This window comes from Camelus dromedarius, chromosome 12, assembly GCF_036321535.1.
Source record: "Camelus dromedarius isolate mCamDro1 chromosome 12, mCamDro1.pat, whole genome shotgun sequence".
Classification (NCBI taxonomy): domain Eukaryota; kingdom Metazoa; phylum Chordata; class Mammalia; order Artiodactyla; family Camelidae; genus Camelus; species Camelus dromedarius.
In genome coordinates this window covers 7,901,543-7,918,193 of record NC_087447.1, presented here as the reverse complement: position 1 = coordinate 7,918,193, position 16,651 = coordinate 7,901,543, and the positions used below count along the sequence as shown (strand labels likewise).

The 16,651-nt window shown below is 52.7% G+C and overlaps 1 protein-coding gene across 5 annotated transcripts; it reads left to right on the top strand.

Moving 5' to 3' along the window:
• Window positions 1–3,618: 3,618 nt before the first annotated feature.
• Window positions 3,619–15,386, top strand: SPINDOC (spindlin interactor and repressor of chromatin binding). Of its 5 annotated transcripts, none has more exons than XR_010383315.1 (7): window positions 3,619–3,991; window positions 7,279–7,608; window positions 7,702–7,851; window positions 7,985–8,122; window positions 8,309–8,509; window positions 9,614–9,741; window positions 14,567–14,706. XR_010383315.1 is itself a non-coding variant. In XM_031448182.2 (7 exons), exons 1-7 carry the CDS (start codon window positions 3,865–3,867, stop codon window positions 14,776–14,778), a joined length of 1,245 nt encoding a protein of 414 aa, XP_031304042.1. In that variant the 5' UTR covers window positions 3,619–3,864; the 3' UTR covers window positions 14,779–15,386. The 5 variants fall into 5 exon arrangements, 4 of the variants coding, with proteins under 4 accessions (XP_031304042.1, XP_064348293.1, XP_031304043.1 ...); XM_031448182.2 differs by lacking the exon at window positions 9,614–9,741 and adding an exon at window positions 11,958–12,044 and having other exon boundaries at window positions 14,567–15,386; XM_064492223.1 differs by lacking the exon at window positions 9,614–9,741 and adding an exon at window positions 11,958–12,044 and having other exon boundaries at window positions 14,605–14,796.
• Window positions 15,387–16,651: the final 1,265 nt, after the last annotated feature.

Genomic DNA, 16,651 nt, shown 5'->3' with positions numbered 1-16,651 from the left:
GCCAATAGTTAAAAACTGTACCAAAAGGCAATGCTGGGGGGAGGGTATGCCTGCTTAGCATGCATGAGGCCCTGGGTTCAATACCCAGTACCTCCGTTAAAAAAATACATAAAAGGCCTCCAGCCCAGGGGACGATATAGGGAATGGCCTGGAGCAGTTAATTGCTGGGACAGAGGTCATTTGTTCCCAGCTCTGGTCTGTCCTCCCTGTTTTAGGAACTTCAGGTTCCAAGCGCAAACTCACTGTTTGCAGACATACTTGTCTAGTAAATCCTTACCCTCTCTCCTCCACATGGGGCTAGCTCAACAATTAAAATTCCAGTTCCTTCAAAAAGGACTCAGCACTGACTACGCAGCCAGGGGATGGGAACTTGGAATAACTCCATCTGAGATGGTCTGGAGCTTCCACTCAGCAGCTTGGTGCACAGAGGGCTCCCTCAGCAGAAGGTGAGATGAAAAAAACCCCAGCTTTGCGGTCAGAATCAACTCTGTGACTTGCAAGTTGTTTAATCTCAAATAATTTCTCCTGAATTCAGTTTCTTTATGTGTATATATTGGAGCTAATATCTACCCTTTCACCCATTTAACAACTACTTAAAAGTTCTCTAAGAGGCAGCGTGGTAAGAGCCAGGACAGGGGACAGACAGAACTGCAATTGAGTCCTGCTTTTGCAACTAACTGGATTGCATTACATCTAGGACAAGATGCAAGAGGAACCATGATTTTAGGTACCCCTGAGGAAAAAAACACTGCCAAGTTCTGACACAATGATTTCTTATCTCTTGGAATTGTATTTTATAGTTATTAAAAGAGCTCTTTTAAACTTACGGATATCTTGACATGGATTTTTATTATATGTCATTCTTCATATACATAAAAATGAAAATGTAAGCAAAATAAATTAAGGTTGGCAAAGTCCTTAACCAAAGACCACCAGAAACACACCTGTAGAGGGGGTGGGTATAGCTCAGTGTTAGAGCCCATGCTTAGCATGCACGAGGTCCTGGGTTCAATCCCCAGTACCTCCATTAAAAAAAAACACACACACACACCTGCAGTCAAAAGTCAGGTTTATTTAACTGGCAGCAATAAAGGAGGATGGATCCTGGGGAAATCCTCGTGTATGTGTCCTCTTAAATTTCATTCCATGGTTCTGTGGGGGAATTAGGGAAGTGAGGACCAGTTCTGGATTGAGTGCTATCAAGAAGCAGGGGCAATTCAATCTGGGTATCTTTATGTTTATCTAGAAGGCAGGAAGATTCAAGCAGGGCTGGAGCTGTATCTTTGGTAAAGAAGCATCAGAGAAAGGTGAAGTCATTTCTGTGGTCATTAAGTGGCCCCTCTAAAGCATCTAAGCATGTCTCATTCTAAGCGTCATTCAATAACAAAATTCAACTGAGTAAATCTGAAGATTTAATTAACTTTATTTAATGATTCATGAATTGGGTGGCATCCCATCTAGTAAACAGAAAAGTGCTCCGAGGAATTGTACAAAATGGAGGAGGCTTATAGAAGAGGAGGGGGTGCATGTAGGGAAGTTAGCAGCAAAAGAAAGACCGGTTTCAAGCCAGGTTCTCCTCTTTGTGGGGAGAGAACAGCAGGGGTCTTTTAAGCAGATTTACCTCACTAGTGCTGATCAGGAAATTTCAGATTGTCTGCTTATAGGTCACATTCCTGGGAGTGGTTGAAATTGCAATTAAGCTTTATTTGCTGTCCTGAAGGCAAATGATTGGGGGCTGGTGCTTCTTTCCTTTTTTTTTTTTTTTTTTTTTTAACACCATGGTTTATGTTCTGCTGGTATCATCACTATCCGAATATTAGACGGGCCACCTTATGCTTTCCTGATATTCCTAAAACTTCACATTGATGTCCATTAGAAAAGGAAGCACCTCCATTTCAAAGATGTTAAAATGTGGGGGGAAATGCTCATCCTAGATTTGATGAAATAGGACTCTTGCTGTATGACCATGAGCAAGTAATTTAACCCTTTAAGGCTCAAATTCCTGCTCTGTTAAAATGGGAACAGTAAACACTACCATGTAAAATTTTTGAGATCTGAGAAATAATGTCTACAAATTGCCTGGTATAATACTGGGTGTATCACTCAGGGTCCAACCAGGGAAAAATGAACCACTCCGAGTATGTAAAACAGAGAATTTAATGCAGGTTATTGGTGACCTTAGTGACAGGGGTGATGGAAGGGCTGAGAAACCCAACAGGTGATGCAACCCAGAAATCAGCAAAAACTAGAAGCTGCTCACACTCCTACACTGGAAGGACAAATGGAGGAGATAGAATTAATGGGGCGCCAGGGGAGGACCACCCTCCGGCAGTTGGAACCACAGCAGCCTATCTACCCAGTAGGAGCCACAGAGGAGCCTCGCTGGCTGCTGGAGACCTGCCAGAGCAAGAGAGAGAAAGAGAAGAAATAACGTGGCTTTTTCCTATATCCTGCCTTCCAGTCTCCGGCCACTGTCTCCCATCGGCCATTGGCCAAATCAGCCTTAAGTCCCGAAAGCCTGAGAAACTGCACTCTGCAGGGCAATACAGAGAGAGCAGAAGGGCAAGGAAGGGATCTGGAGCAAAGGGTAGAGAACAACCATTAGATAGAAATTAGTTAACCAGGTTTGGTAATACCTTTATTCGTAAAACCTTTATAAATTACTGGATACACTTGAAAGTAACAAAATCGTTCACTTAAAAACATACTGTAATCCATATAAACTTCCCAACTCCACTCCTGTTCCAGGCCCACTACATTATTCCGATTACTATGCGTCTGGTTTGTTAACAGTGGCATTTTACGATGGATTTTCAGAGTCAGACATTTTCTCCACTGAAATCTCATGAGGGCTTCCACAGCAGAGGGAGATGCCCATTCCATGTCACAGAGGACAAAGCTCAGCCAGAGCAGAATTATGATGCGGCAGCGCCATGGCAACTGGACTCTGGTCTTGGGGCTCCCAAGGACTTCTGCGTGACCTTTAGGGAGTGTCACAGTCTCTAAACTCATGTTTAAAAAATGAGAATCACAAGCCTCGGGGCGGTTTACATGCGCCCACACTCCACTTGGCTCTTCATCTTTGCATTACTTTGTCCATAAGGCTCCACAATGGTTTTTTTTTTTGAAAGAAAGGACGAAATAGTCTAAGAAAACAGATAACGTACCCAAGGTCACAGAGCTGGCAAATCAGAAGGCATTCCGTTTCCACTCTTGTAACGCCAAGGCCCTCTCCGCTCCCCCACCGGTTCTTTTCGCGCCGGGGTCATCTTTCAGCAGTTCAGGGAAAGGCGAGAGCGACCCCGATCAAAATCCTGGGGCATCTTGTAGCGCTCTTCGTGCCAGCCAATGTGCCCGACTGGCATCTCAACGGAGGGCGACTTGCCGGGCTCGGCCAGCCGGCTGGCTCAGGACGCTGCCGGACTCACGGAACTCACGGTCCTCTCCGGCAGGCCGAAGACCCTCGCCTCCGCGACGGAGGGCGGCCGGAAGCCCGCGGCCCTGCCCGCCCCCCGCGGGTCCCCGGGATTCTAACGGAGCCGCGTGCCCGGGGCGGGGCCACGCGCGATTGGCCGCGCGGAGTTGGGGGCGGGCCCGCGGCGGGCCGGCCGGGCGGGCGCCTACAATGAGCCTCCATAAAAGGGAGCGGCGGGGGGCTGGGGCCCCGGATTGAGCCCTCCCCGCCCGGGGTCCCGACGTTTTAGGTCTCTGGGAGGCCGGGACGCGCCCGTCGCAGGCGCGGCTGGTGAGCGGCGGGCGGCGGGGAAGGGGCTGCACGGGGCGGGAGGCGGCCGCCTGCTTGCGCGCCCAGGCCTGCGCGCCCGTCCTCCGGTGTCCGGTCACCGAGATTCCCCTGTCCGCGCCATGGCCCTGAAGGCCGAGGGCGCAGCGCTCGACTGCTTCGAGGTGACGCTCAAATGCGAGGAAGGGGAGGACGAGGAGGAAGCCATGGTGGTGGCCGTAATTCCGCGGCCCGAGCCGATGCTCAGAGGTGAGGATGGGAGGGGATCCCACTTCCGCGTCACAGTCCGGGGCTTGGGCTTCCCCTCCTCAGTTGGGGGCCGGGGACCCCCTCCCCCACGTCTAATCTGGGGCCCAAGAGTCTGGGGCCCAGGCGCCCCTCTTTCCCCTTCTGTCTGGGGCCCGGGCGCGCTCTGGCTCCACCCCCACCAGGGTTTGGAATCTCTGGCCTCCCCGAATTCCCCCCTCCCCCGCCCCCGCCCAGGGTCTGGAGCCTTCGATCCACGCCCCGCGCGCTCCGGATCTTCCGGTGCCCGAGCGCCCCCTCGCCCAGGCCCAGCACGACTGCTTCGAGGTGACGCTGGCCAGTCCCCCGCCCCGCGAAGGCAGAGGCAGGCTCAGGGGCGGCGAGGCCTCGGGGCCTGAGGCTGGGCCCCGCACTGTGGTGTCCCGAGCTTTTCCGTGGATGGAGGCAGGCGCCGCTGCAGCCCACCAAGAGGAGCATTTTAAGGGCCCTCCATGCATAAAGCTTTCTCTGCGCTCTCCCCATTATCCCCAGGCCTTGCACTTGGATAAGCCACAGGTGTCAGATTGTAGCGCTTGAGGGGTGAAATTGATTGCACACAGCACCCAGTATTGGAAAAGAGGTGCTTGCCGAGGGCACCTTCAGCCACTCTAGAAGGAGGCTTGGGGAGAGGATTTGAGGAACAATCAGAGCACTCGCTTCCCCCCTCCTCCCTCCCCAGTTTCTTCAGTCCTCAGGGTCTTGCAAATCATAAAAAACCAAAGGGCCACCTTAATGGAAGACTTAATATTCATCAAGATGCGTATCTTTTCATTCCTGGATACCTCTCCCCTTAGTGGGGGACAATACTCAAAAGAAGCTGAGAGCAAGGCCATTCATTTAACCTCAGCAGAACATAACGTCTCCCTGCACTGCCTCTCGTCCTTTTTGAAATCTTAGGGGCTATTAAATAAGTGAGGGAAATAAAGGCCACTACCCTTCTCAGAGCTTTCAGTCCAACAGAGAGGATCTTTCCCTACTTCTGCTAGTGATTATTGAGTGCTCAGTGCCAGGCTGTCTCAGTTAATCTCAACCTTGCAAGAGCATCTTTCTTCCCCAAAGAGGTTAATTCATTCAACAGGTGTTTTGGGGGGCACCCACTATATGTCAGGCACTTTTAGGCTGGGTGTGCTAATTGCTACAAAGATGAAACTCTGCTCTTCCGGAACATGTGTGTGTATACTAATAACCAAAGATAGACGAACATAAATAAATGTATAGGATGTCTGGTGGTGATAGATGGTTCAGAGAGCACTAAATCAAAGTAAGGAAGAAAAAAAAAAGTAAGGAGAAGAATTGAGGATGTTTTATTTGGAATATCAAGCGGTCAGGAAAGACTTCTCTAGTAAGGTGAATTTTGAGCACAGACCCAAAGGAAGTGAGGGGGGAACTTTGTAGATAATTAGAGGTAAAGTATTTTAAGTAGGTAGAATAACAAATACAAAGGTCCTGAAGTAGAAACTTCTTGAAAGACATGGGATGGGAGAGGAAAAAGGATGAATTCAAGATTTTTGGCCTGAGCAACTGGAAGGTTGGGCTTCTCTTTTACTGAGGTGGGAAGGCTGGGGTGCAGGCTTATGGGAGATGGGGAATTAGGATCCGAACCTGGCAAATTTGAGATGTCTATGACACGTTCGAGCAGAGTTCAGAGGGGAAGTTAGACATGTGAATCTCAATTTCCTGGGCAAGTCTGGCTAGAGGTATAACCATGGGAGCTGTCAGCAGGTGGGCCTTGGGTCAAGACCCTCAGAGGAAGGAGGTAAACAGAGAAGAGATCCAAGGACTGAGTTGTGGAGCGCTCCCCTGATTCCAGTTTGGAGATTGAGTCATTCCTCATCAGGCATTATTGAAGGCCAGGCACTGTGCTGCGTGCTGGAGATACAGGTGTGAAGGATCAAAAATTCATGCTGTCGTGGACCTACAGTGTCTTGAGGAGCCACAGCAAGTCAGGCACGTGTGATGTCAGGCAGCATTGTGTGCTCTGGAGGATATGGAGCGGCGAGGGCCATTGGGGGCACAGGTGGGGCAGGTGGCAGCTTTCTATGGGATGGCACAGGAGGCCTTGGTGGAGAAGACGATTCTCTTCTGGAGAAGGATCTGACCCAGGTGCCCAAAGAAGAATCCCAGTGAAGTAAGAGAAGAACCAACAGAAGGTGGTGCCTTGGAGGCTAAGTGACAGAAATCAAGATGGAAGACGCAGTGTGTCAGATGACTAAGTTGAAGAGCTAACCACTGGGTTTAACGTTGGTGACCTTGACCAGAGCTGTTTTGGAGGAGTGGTGGGAAAGAAAGCCCAACTGCGGCCATAGAGGTCAAGGTACCTGTCTATGGTCATGTGGGAGAGAGGTACACCCAGCTTCGGAGTTGGAGCTGTTGGGACCAAGCCAGTGCTCATACCCATTTCAAATGCCACCTCTTCCATGCAGTCCCCAGGTTAGGGCCTCCCATACTTGTATTTTGTCCCATCTTCTCAGGTGGGAGAGACGTGCAGCCATGAGGGATCATGGGCACTGAGCTGCCAGGCTAACCTGGGACTCAGCCTACATTCTTGACGGAGCTGAGAAGGGTTCCTGCCCTGTCGGAGCTTATGGTCCGTGTGCACAGAGAATGGGTGCCATGTCGACCAGTAGGGACGGGCGAGATCATCGCTGCAAGTCCTTTGGGCATCTTGTGGGAGGGGAGGCTAGTTACCACAGGACGGGTTGGCCTCTTGACGGGGCCTCAACAGGTGGAGAGACAGGCACGGATGCCGTTCACTGGCTGAAGTCTCTTTGAGCATCCCCTTTTCTGCGCGCCAGTCCTGGGGGCGACAGTAAAGTGACAAAATTTACCATTCTTGTCCTCAAGGAAGTGTGTGCTGTGGCCTGGAAGTCAGATAAGGATATGATCAACTGCCAGGGGTGGGAGGCTGGGAAGGCCTCTCGGGGTGAGCGTTTGAGCAGGGCCATGGAAGAAGTAGAGGAGTTCGCCCAGTGGCTCCGGGTGGTCTGGACAGATGAGCCAGGGCCAAAGACATGCAAGGCCGGAGCCTGTTGGAAAAATGTGTTGGACCTGTGGTCCGAGACTAGACTGAGGTAGCAGGATGTGTTTAACGTGGCTGGAACCTCATGGGCTCCAAGGAAAGAGAAAAAGAGACTCTGGGTGGGAAGGTTCCTTCCCTGTACACGCCACCAAGTTTGGGGAATCATGTTCTTTGTATCATTGGCTGTGGGCACCTTTACTGGTTACACCCTCCCCCGCCTCTCCCTCCGTAGTGGCCCAGCAGGAGAAGACGCCACCACCCAGGCCCAGCCTGCTGGAGGCAGGCAGCGACAGCTGTGAGGAGCCCAGGCAGCAGGTGTCTTGGGAGCAGGAGTTCCTGGTGGGGAACAGCCCCGGAGGCAGCGGGCGCGCGCTATGCATGGTGTGTGGGGCGGAGATCCGGGCCCCCTCGGCAGACACGGCACGCTCGCACATCCTGGAGCAGCATCCTCACACCCTGGACCTGAGCCCTTCTGAGAAGAGCAACATCCTGGAGGCCTGGAGCGAGGGGGTGGCCCTTTTGCAAGACTTCAGAGCCGAGCAGCCATCCCCACCCCACTCAGGTAGTGCAGCCTGGGGCCAGGGTGGGATGAGGGTGGAGGGAGAAGTCAGGTCTCTCAGAATCCTTGTTACTCACTGGCATCTGCCCCCTTTAGACTCAGGACATGATGTCGATGTGGACCCAGACTCCGATGCCGACCCTGCCAAAATGCCAGCGGAGATTGTTGTTCTCCTGGACTCTGAGGACAACCCATCCCTCCCTAGAAGGAGCAGGCCCCGGGGACTCCGCCCTCTTGAACTCCCTGGTCAGTCAGCCTGAAGCCTGTGAGTTGGGGGGAAGGGGGTGCATGGGCCAGAGTTCTGGATGGAGAGCGATACCTTCCGTAGCCCTGAGGTTGCAGGAGTCAGGCCTCTTAAAAAGGTCTCATCTTTTTGCAGCTGCCCCTGTCACGGAGCCAGTAACCAAGAAGCCCCGGGGTCAGAGATGGAAGGAGCCCCCTGGGGACGAGCCAGTCAGAAAGAAAAGAGGCAGACCCATGACCAAAACCCTGGACCTGGACCCGGACCCGGACCCAGGTGAAGGGGAGAAAGGTGTAGGCTCTGGCTGCATCGCTCCAGGAGGAAAGCTGCAGGGTTGGGTGGGCGACAGAGGACACCTGCACCTCCCCTGAGGCCACAGGCCCAGGCCTAAGGAGTCTGGCCTCGTGGGGTGGGGCAGCCCAGCCTTCTGGACTCACAGTACCATCCTTTCCCGCCTTCCAGACCCCCCCTCACCTGACTCGCCCACAGAGACTTTCGCAGCTCCGCCCGAAGTCCGACACTTCACCGATGGCAGCTTTCCCCCCGGCTTCGTCCTCCAGCTCTTCTCCCACACCCAGCTCAGGGCCTCAGACAGCAAGGACTTGTCCAAAGAGGGGAGAGGGGCAGAAGGAGGCCTCCTCCAGCCGGAAAGCCCCTCCCCAGGTGAGCTCCTGAGACAGGGCAACAGGTGGAGGGTCGGCAGGCCACATCCCTGGGGTCTGGTCTGCAGCAGACCCCAGGATAGAGGTGACTGGTGCTCCAGGCCCCTGGGAGACGGGGCCATGGGGCCACAGGCAGGTGGGTTTGAATGACAGGCTGGCAGAGAGCCAAGTTTTCTGTGAGCTCCTTGGGAGTGTCCTGGTTGGTAGGTTGGGTCAGGTCAGTGCTCCTCAAAGCCTGACACCCGTCACCACACTTAAAGTTGATTCCAGCTGGAGCCTGAGGTGCCCACCTTGACCCTGGTGGAGCAGGGGCCTGAATGGGACCACTGACCGGGAGAACAGTGGTGAACTCAGCAGATTCCCCGGGGGTAAAGCATCTGAGTGTGTTCTCTTATAAGACCAGTAAGCACCTGTGTTTTATCGTGTCTTCCAATTTTAAGAAACCTTTATATGCAGTTCATTTGGCCCTTATGAAAGTAAGGCTGAGTCTCAGAACCGTGGTTCTTTCTCCCTTGCCTGCGTATTCATTTCCTGTGGCTGCTGTAACAAACCACCACAAACTCAGTGACTTTACAGCCACACAGATTTACTGCTTTTCAGTTCTGGAGGTCTGAGGCCTGGAAGCCATCTCACTGGCCTACAGTCAGGGTATCAGCAGGGCCATGTTCCTTTCTGGCTCCTGAAGAGGGAACTCTTGCCTTTTCCAGCTTCTAGCAGCTGCTTGCGTTCCTCGGCTTGTGCTCTCCTCCCATCGCCAGAGCCAGCAGTGGCCAGTGGAGTCTTTCTTAGGATGCCACCATTGGTTCTGACTCTTTTGCCTCCATTAAAGACCCTTGTGATTACACTGAGCCCACCCAGATCATCCAGATCATCTCTTTATTTTAAAGTCGGCTGATAAGCAATGTCAATTCCATCTGTAGCCTCAATTCTCCCTTGCTGTGTAACATACTGTATTCCCAGGTCCTGGGATTGGGACCTGGACATCTTTGGGGGCCAGTATTCTGCTTCACAGTCACGTAACCAGGTGGTAGCAGAATTCAGATGAGACTGGTCTATGATCCAGCAGGGCAGCGGCTGAGCCTGGTTCCTCTCTTTGTCTTGCCAGACCAGGCCCTGCTCGCAGCATCGCGGGCTCAGAAAGTGGTTCTTGAAGGAGTGAATGCATGATGCAGAGAATGCCTTGTTCCAGCCTGTCTGAAATGTGCATTTGGAGTTGGAGCCCCGAGAAAGATGGTACACAGGGTGCTGGAGGCTCCCCAGAGCGGGGCTCTCAAAAGGAGGGTGTACTTTTTGCCAAAAGAAAAAAAGCATACGTGTCGCTTCAGCCCGCATCACTCAGTGGTGACCACTGTCAAAATTTGGCTTGTGTCCTTTGGAACTTTTAGGAAGCTATGTGCGTGGGTATGTGCACATGTGCTTTCGTTGATTTACTTTTTACCAAAAGGGGCTCCGCTTTTTCTAGTCCCAAGGCAGACCTCACCCCTGCGTGGTCTTAACTCTCAGGTTTCAGCTAGGGTCAAGTTCCAGTCCTGCCTCCCCAGGACTGTGCTCGGCCTGGGCTTGAGCATTTCCTGAGCCCCCTCACATCGTCAGTGGACCCCTGCTCTAAAAGGCTGACCTCTTCCGTTGGCTAATAGGTCTTCTGGTTTCATTCTCAAAAGGGGGCCTTCATTTCAAACCCTGGGGTATCCTTTGCCCGAGCCCCATCTGTCTGGAGTGACCGGTAGCTGAGAAGAGCGCCCTTGAGATCTTGGTTCATTTGGGATAAGTGGGCAAAACCTGAGACTCTGGAGTCCAACAAGCTAATTCGAGGCTGAAGATGGTCTGGAAACCACAGGAGGTACTAAGTAACACAGCAGCAAGTGTTCCTGCAGCCTGGCCCCGTGGGAAGCGCTCCGGGGAATGACAGGAGTGGGGCAGCCTTTGTCCCCCAAGAAACTCAGTCTGCCTGGGAGTACAGGTCGGAGGCAGTGAAGCAGCAGTTAGGGTGCCCACGATGGCTCTGGGCAGAGCACAGGCTCCAGACTAGTGGTTTCAGACTGGGTTAAAGTTTGTTTGTTTAACTAAGTACAGTTGATTTATAGTGTTGTGTTCATTTCTGGTGTGTAGCAAAGTGGTTCAGTTTTATATATGTATGTATATGTCTTTTGTATTTTTTTCCGTTGTGGTTTGTTATAGGATATTGAGTATAGTTCCCTGTGCTGCACAGTAGGACCTTGTTTATGTGGATTTAAGATTTTAGAACCCGAAACGTGGACAGTTTTCTCAGAAACCTGTCAGGCTTTCACCAGAATGTCTCTACTTTGAATTGTTTTATTTATTGAAGTTCTCCAAAGCTTTTATTTGAGTAAAGATCCTACCACTTTTTTTTTTTTAAGTTTTTTTTTTTTTCTGAGGGGGAAGGTAATTAAGCTTATTTATTTTTTAGAAGAGGTACTGGGGATTGAACCCAGGACCTCATGCATGCTAAGCATGTGCTTTACCATTTGAGCTATCCCCTCCCCCCAAGATCATACCACTTTTAAAAAGAAGTTTAAAAATCAAGGATTTAGAAGTCACTGTGGTCAGGTCAGCTGAGCTGATGGATCTGAAATTGTCACGGAAGACTTGCTGGACTTTCCAAGGGCCTCACAGGATGAGGGTGCGGAGGGGGCGAGCCCTGAGGGCCCCTCATCACGGGGGAAAAACCTTTGTCCTGCTGGTGTTTAATCTGAGTAGGACCCAGAGGTTTGGTTTAGGATACCTTGGTCAGACTCAAGTGTGTTCCTAGGCTGGACCAAGGAGAAAGAAGTGTGAGATGAATGAGTGAGTGTGAGAGAGAGTGTGTGTGTGTGTGTGTGCACGCGCGCTTCACGAGAGGCAGGGTCTGTTCACTGCTGTATCCTCAGCACCTAGAATAGGGCCTGGCACAATGAAAGCCCTCAGGAACGATTTATTGACAGATGAGTGGATGGTAGCCACCTTCACTTGTCATTCTGGTGGTGACATTTCCAGCGTCTCTGCTCAGAGACAAGCCTTAGTGAGAAACAAGGGGAGTGGGCTCTGGGGAGGGTGGGTGCACGTCCATGCACAGGCACAGGTGTTGGGGAAGAGGAGGAGGGGATGAAGCTGGGGCAGCAGAGGGGTTGGGCGGGGCCAGGAGGGAAATGGGGGCAGCTTTAGGGTCGGGGTGCTAAGGGGACTCAGCTTGTCCCTGGGACTAATAAGCCCTCCTCGGTTGCTTTTCAGTGGCCTGGGGCTCTGTTCATGCACTGTTTCTGAAAGAAGTTCTCTCTGCCACGTCTCAGGCCTCGCTCTCTTGACGGTCCCCTCCCTGCCACCCTCCCCTCTGCCCTCCCTGCTGCCAGGAAGAATTGGCACTTAATTCCAATGTACTGAACTCTTCTAATATGTAATCTCCTGAAATCCACACAACCACCTTATAAAGTATTATGATGTCCATTTTACAGAAGAGGAAACTGAGGCTTGGGGAGGTGCAGTACCTTCCCGGGCCACCTGGCCGGTGAGTGGCAGCCCATGCGGACGCCCCGCCCGTGGTGAGTGCCAAGAATCGGTTCTCTGTCACCATGAGTTGTTCTTTCCTCTGGGTTTTCCCCATCAGCCTGCACACAGGTGTCATTTCTCCCTTTTTCACCCCTCATCCCTTCCCAGCCACCATCCCATTTGCCCCCAAACATTTTCAGCAAAACTGGAAGGCATTTTCCAGACTAAATGCCTCGAGTCTGTCTTTGGAAGCCACTTGAGTCCAGCTCACCACCCCACATAAAATGGCTTTCTTGATGAGACCACCATTGACTTCCATAAAGTTGGCTCCAGTGGTTAATTCTCAGCCCTCATCTTTCCTACCTGGCAGGAGCAAGGAACCCATCCCTCCCTCCTTCCTAGAGACACTTTCTGTACTTGGCTTCTCGGGCAGCAGGCGTGCCTGGTGTGCTCCTGCCTCGCTGGCTCTTCATTTCTCTTGTTGGTTCATTCCCAGCTCCCCGAGTTGGATCCTCTGGTTGTCTTTCTTAGTGTTTCTAGAATATAAGCTCGTTTGGCAAAGGAAATGTTTGCCTGTTTCTTTGCTGTGATAACCCCTGTGCCCAGCACAGAATAGGGACCATTTATGGATTGAATGAATGACTAACCGTGGTCAGGATCTGTACTCATGCCCTGGGTGACCCCTTCCAGGCTCACAGCTTGAAGTATCATTCGTAAGCTCACAGTCCCACCTCTCCCCTCCACCCTGGACCTCTCCCCTCGGTTCCTTGCCCATGTGACATGCCTAGCTGGTTGTCTACAAGATCTCTCAAGCTCGGCATTTCTGAACAGAAGCCCAGTGTTCTGCCTTCACCCCCAGCCACTCTACTTCTCCCCAGTCTTCCCTTTCCCAGGAAGCTAAGCCCAGTTCTTCAGTTTGCTTAGGCCAAACCCTCAGAGTCATCCTTTTCCATGTCTCTAATTGGTCCATCAGCAAATCCCATTAGCCCCACCTCCAAAAGGCTCAGAATCCACTCCTGTCACTCCTTCTAATGCTGCTGCCTTAGTCCCAGCTTCCTTAACAATCTTCCCACTTGTCTCCCAGCTTCTAATCTTTGCCCGCTGTGATCGGTCCCATACAGCAGCTGATGTCCCTGTTGAAGACACACGTGGGACCCTGTCACTGCTCTGTTCAGAGCCTCCAGTGCTGTCACTTTGACACGCCAGATAAAAAGCAGTCCTCGTGGGGACTGGCGATCCTCACCCCAGGGTCTTTACCTCTCCCACCCCACCAGGGCATCTGCATTTGCTGTGCCTCCTGCCAGGAACATTCTCACAGCTAGACACACCGCTGACTCCTCACTTACTGTACGTCTTTGCTCACGTGTCAGCTCCGTGAGGCCCTCCCTGCTACTGTGTCCCCTTCCCTGGTGTACTTTTTGGCTTTGCTTCTGTTTATATATATCACATCGGATTTTTTGTGTATTCTGTTTATTGGCTTTCACCACTGGAACGAAAGTTCCAAGAAGGCCACGTGATTTCCTCCAGGTACTGCTGTACGCCTTGCAGCTGGAGTAGCTCTGGGCACAGTATGGTTGCCCAGTAAGTCTTTGTTGAATTAAGAGTGAATGAGAGGGATCACCTGTCTTCAAGGAGTTTGGAGTTTGTCAGGGAAACAGACCAGCTCACGTGAATACAAAGCAGGATTTGTTCAATTGCACAACCAAGTGGCGGCTGTCGGGTCATTTTAAACCCGAGCAAACGGTACAGCAAAATAATTGTACCTGTTTTCTCTGCCACATTTGAAATTACTGTGTCTCTCAAAACAGCACAGAAGAAAGCCACAAACAATGACACCGCAAGAGTGGCAATCGTCATGTTTTGGTTTTGCTCTTCATGTCACTTCTGCATGTGCCGTATTGCAGGGGACGTTTTGGTAGCTGCCCAGTGGCTTTTGGCAGTCCGTACTCCACTGTCTTGAGGCCCGGTTTTGGCCTTTCTGAGTAGCTTGTCCACACTGCTGAGGTGGCTGACCCCCACATGGTAGGTTTTGACTCAGGAGATGAAGAGCTTGGTCGAGGTTGCAAAGCAGAGCTGGGATGCTAACCAAGGACTCTGTCCAGAGCTCTCTCCTCCACCCTGCAGATTCACCTGGGAGCTCAGTTGCGGGCCAAGCCATGTCTTTTTCTGCTGTGGGGTGTTCCTCGCCCACCACCTCTGCCTACACAGGGCAGAACCCATCAGGCTAGGATGCCCAGTTAAGTTCTAGATGGGACGGAATCAGCTGAAAGATGAGGGGAAAGGAGTGAAACACTGAGCATCCATGTGCCGGAATACACACGGGAGGGAGGGAGGCTACAGAGGGCCTGCGGCTGATCCCTGAGGAGGTGTGGCCTTGTGGGAGATGCTGGTCCTTGGGTGAACCAGGAGCAGATTATCCCACTGTCCCTGGACTTCCCCTCAGATCAGAATTACTGGGCTATGGAATTGAAGGCTTGGAAATGGGGGTGCAGTCTGCAGAAACCTTCAGGGAACATCCTCAAGGTGGATTGTCTGGAGGGCCCTGACTCTGCTCTCTGCTCCCATCCCTGCCCAGCTCCCCCTCCGGGGCTCCGTGGGACACTGGATCTCCAGGTTATCCGTGTGCGGTTGGAGGAGCCGCCGGCAGTCAGCCTCCTGCAAGATTGGTCCAAGCACCCCCAGGGCACCAAGGGTGTGGGAGCAGGTGACGCCCCAGACTGGCCCGTGGTTCTGTCGGAATCCAGCACCGCTGTCAGGGGACAGCCAGAGGCAGGGAGTGATGTATAGGTTCTTGTTTTTCTTGGGTGGGAGGGAGGGAGGGAGGAGGCAGTGTCCCCCTTCGGCCTATCGTTCAGAGCTGCCCAGCTCGGCCACCTGATGGAGAGAGTAAAACCAGGTGCCAAGGCAGGATGGAGGAGAGGAGGGCGGGTGGCATCTGCTGTGACTTGGGGGTGCTGGAAAATGTCTCCCCTTAGGGAGGCTTGAGGCCAGACCCTGAGGGGGGCAGGGGACCCTGGGGGCTGTTGTGCAGTAGGGCATTGGGCCTGTGGAGAACACCCACCCGATTCTTTTGCTGACCCAGACCTCTGTCCCCCTCCCCCCACCACCTCCCACCCTGTTAGCCCCCTCCCATTCTCCCTTGGCACAGTGCCTTACACAAGAGGTGGTCGCAACGGGGTTGAACTGAGTCCCACTACCTCGGGGGACGCCTCTCCTCCCCCACCTGTTCAGGCTCCTGGACCAGGAGGCCTCCATTACCTCTTCCCGCTCCATCCCCGCAGATGACTGAAGCAGCCTACCTGGGGGGCTCGTTCACCCCTGCACTCCTGTTCACCTCTTTTCCTGTTGTATATACCTCCTTTGTTGACAATAAATTATTTTTTTTTATTAAGAAAGTTTCGTCTGGGCCATCATTGAGGGATGGGGCTTCCTAGCAGGATATCCAGCCTCCTGGAGCAACCTTGAGGGGCAGGAGGGCTGAGAGGTGGTCCTGGGTGGGAGCCCAAAAGCCTCTGCCCCAGAGGCTGGAGCAGGGCCAGGGCAAGGCTTTGTGGACCAGTGGACTGAGGCCGACTTGGCCTCAGTCACGGAGGGTCACCCCTTCCCCCCATGCACCTCCACCCATGACCTGCCCTCCAGATGGGGTCAGAAACACCTTTTCTTTAACATGCACTTTCTGACTCACTTGGTAGGGCCCCCTGTGTGTCAAGACAGGCTACAGTAGGGGACCTTAGGAGCTGAGACTTTATGACCTTTCCAAAGTGTGCAGGTTGTGGCCAGGGCGTCGGGAGAGATGCCTCCTCTCCCAGCCCCAGGAAAGGGAGGCAGGCACTTGGGTCCTGAACACTGGCCTTCCTGCCACCTCCAACCTTCAGCTCTGCACGCTCGGCCCCTCATTGGCTTAATTACACCCAAGTCTTTGGCTGCTTTCCCCTTCTCCAGACCAGGAGATGGCCCACTTTGGGTCTCTTCACCAAGATTCCTTACCCCTTACTCTCCTGAACTAACCATCACAGGGCAGGTCTGTGTAGGATTATGTTTCATTTTTTGGTGGTGGGGGCTCTCGAGAGGCACAGGGAGCTCCATCTCGGGTCCCAAACTGTCCCATTTTGAATCCAGGGTTGAGCGGGATAAATTGGGCAGTCCACCCTCTGCACCTGGATTGCTTCACCGCTCCTGATGGAAGCCGTGCATTCAGGGAGAGGTGGGGCGGAAGCGGAACGCGCAGTCCAGTTGTTCCTATACAACACTGACCCAGCCAAGTTTTGAGACGACTGGAAAGCTGGTCCCTAAATCAGGAAGGATCTGGGCTTAAACACTCAGCTGCATGCCTGACTGAGCTGGTGTCACCCATGGGCCCAATCCAGTGTGAGTGATCTCACAGCATGGTTGGCACAAGGGACATGGTGTTTTCTTGCCATCTGACAAACTCGGGTGGGAGAGCCCAATGATGTGTGGGGCCCTTGTCCAGGGTAGACCAGAAGATGTGTGGTGCGGTAGAGGAAAAGTGGGCGAGCATTCAGGACCCCTTGAGTCTAGGGTGGCCCCACCAGTGCATGACATCAGGGGGCCATGGAACGCCCCTGTGTCTCTGCCACTGTTTTTGCAAATTGGCAAAACTTTATCCTACCTAACAGGAAGATATAAATAATGCTGAAAG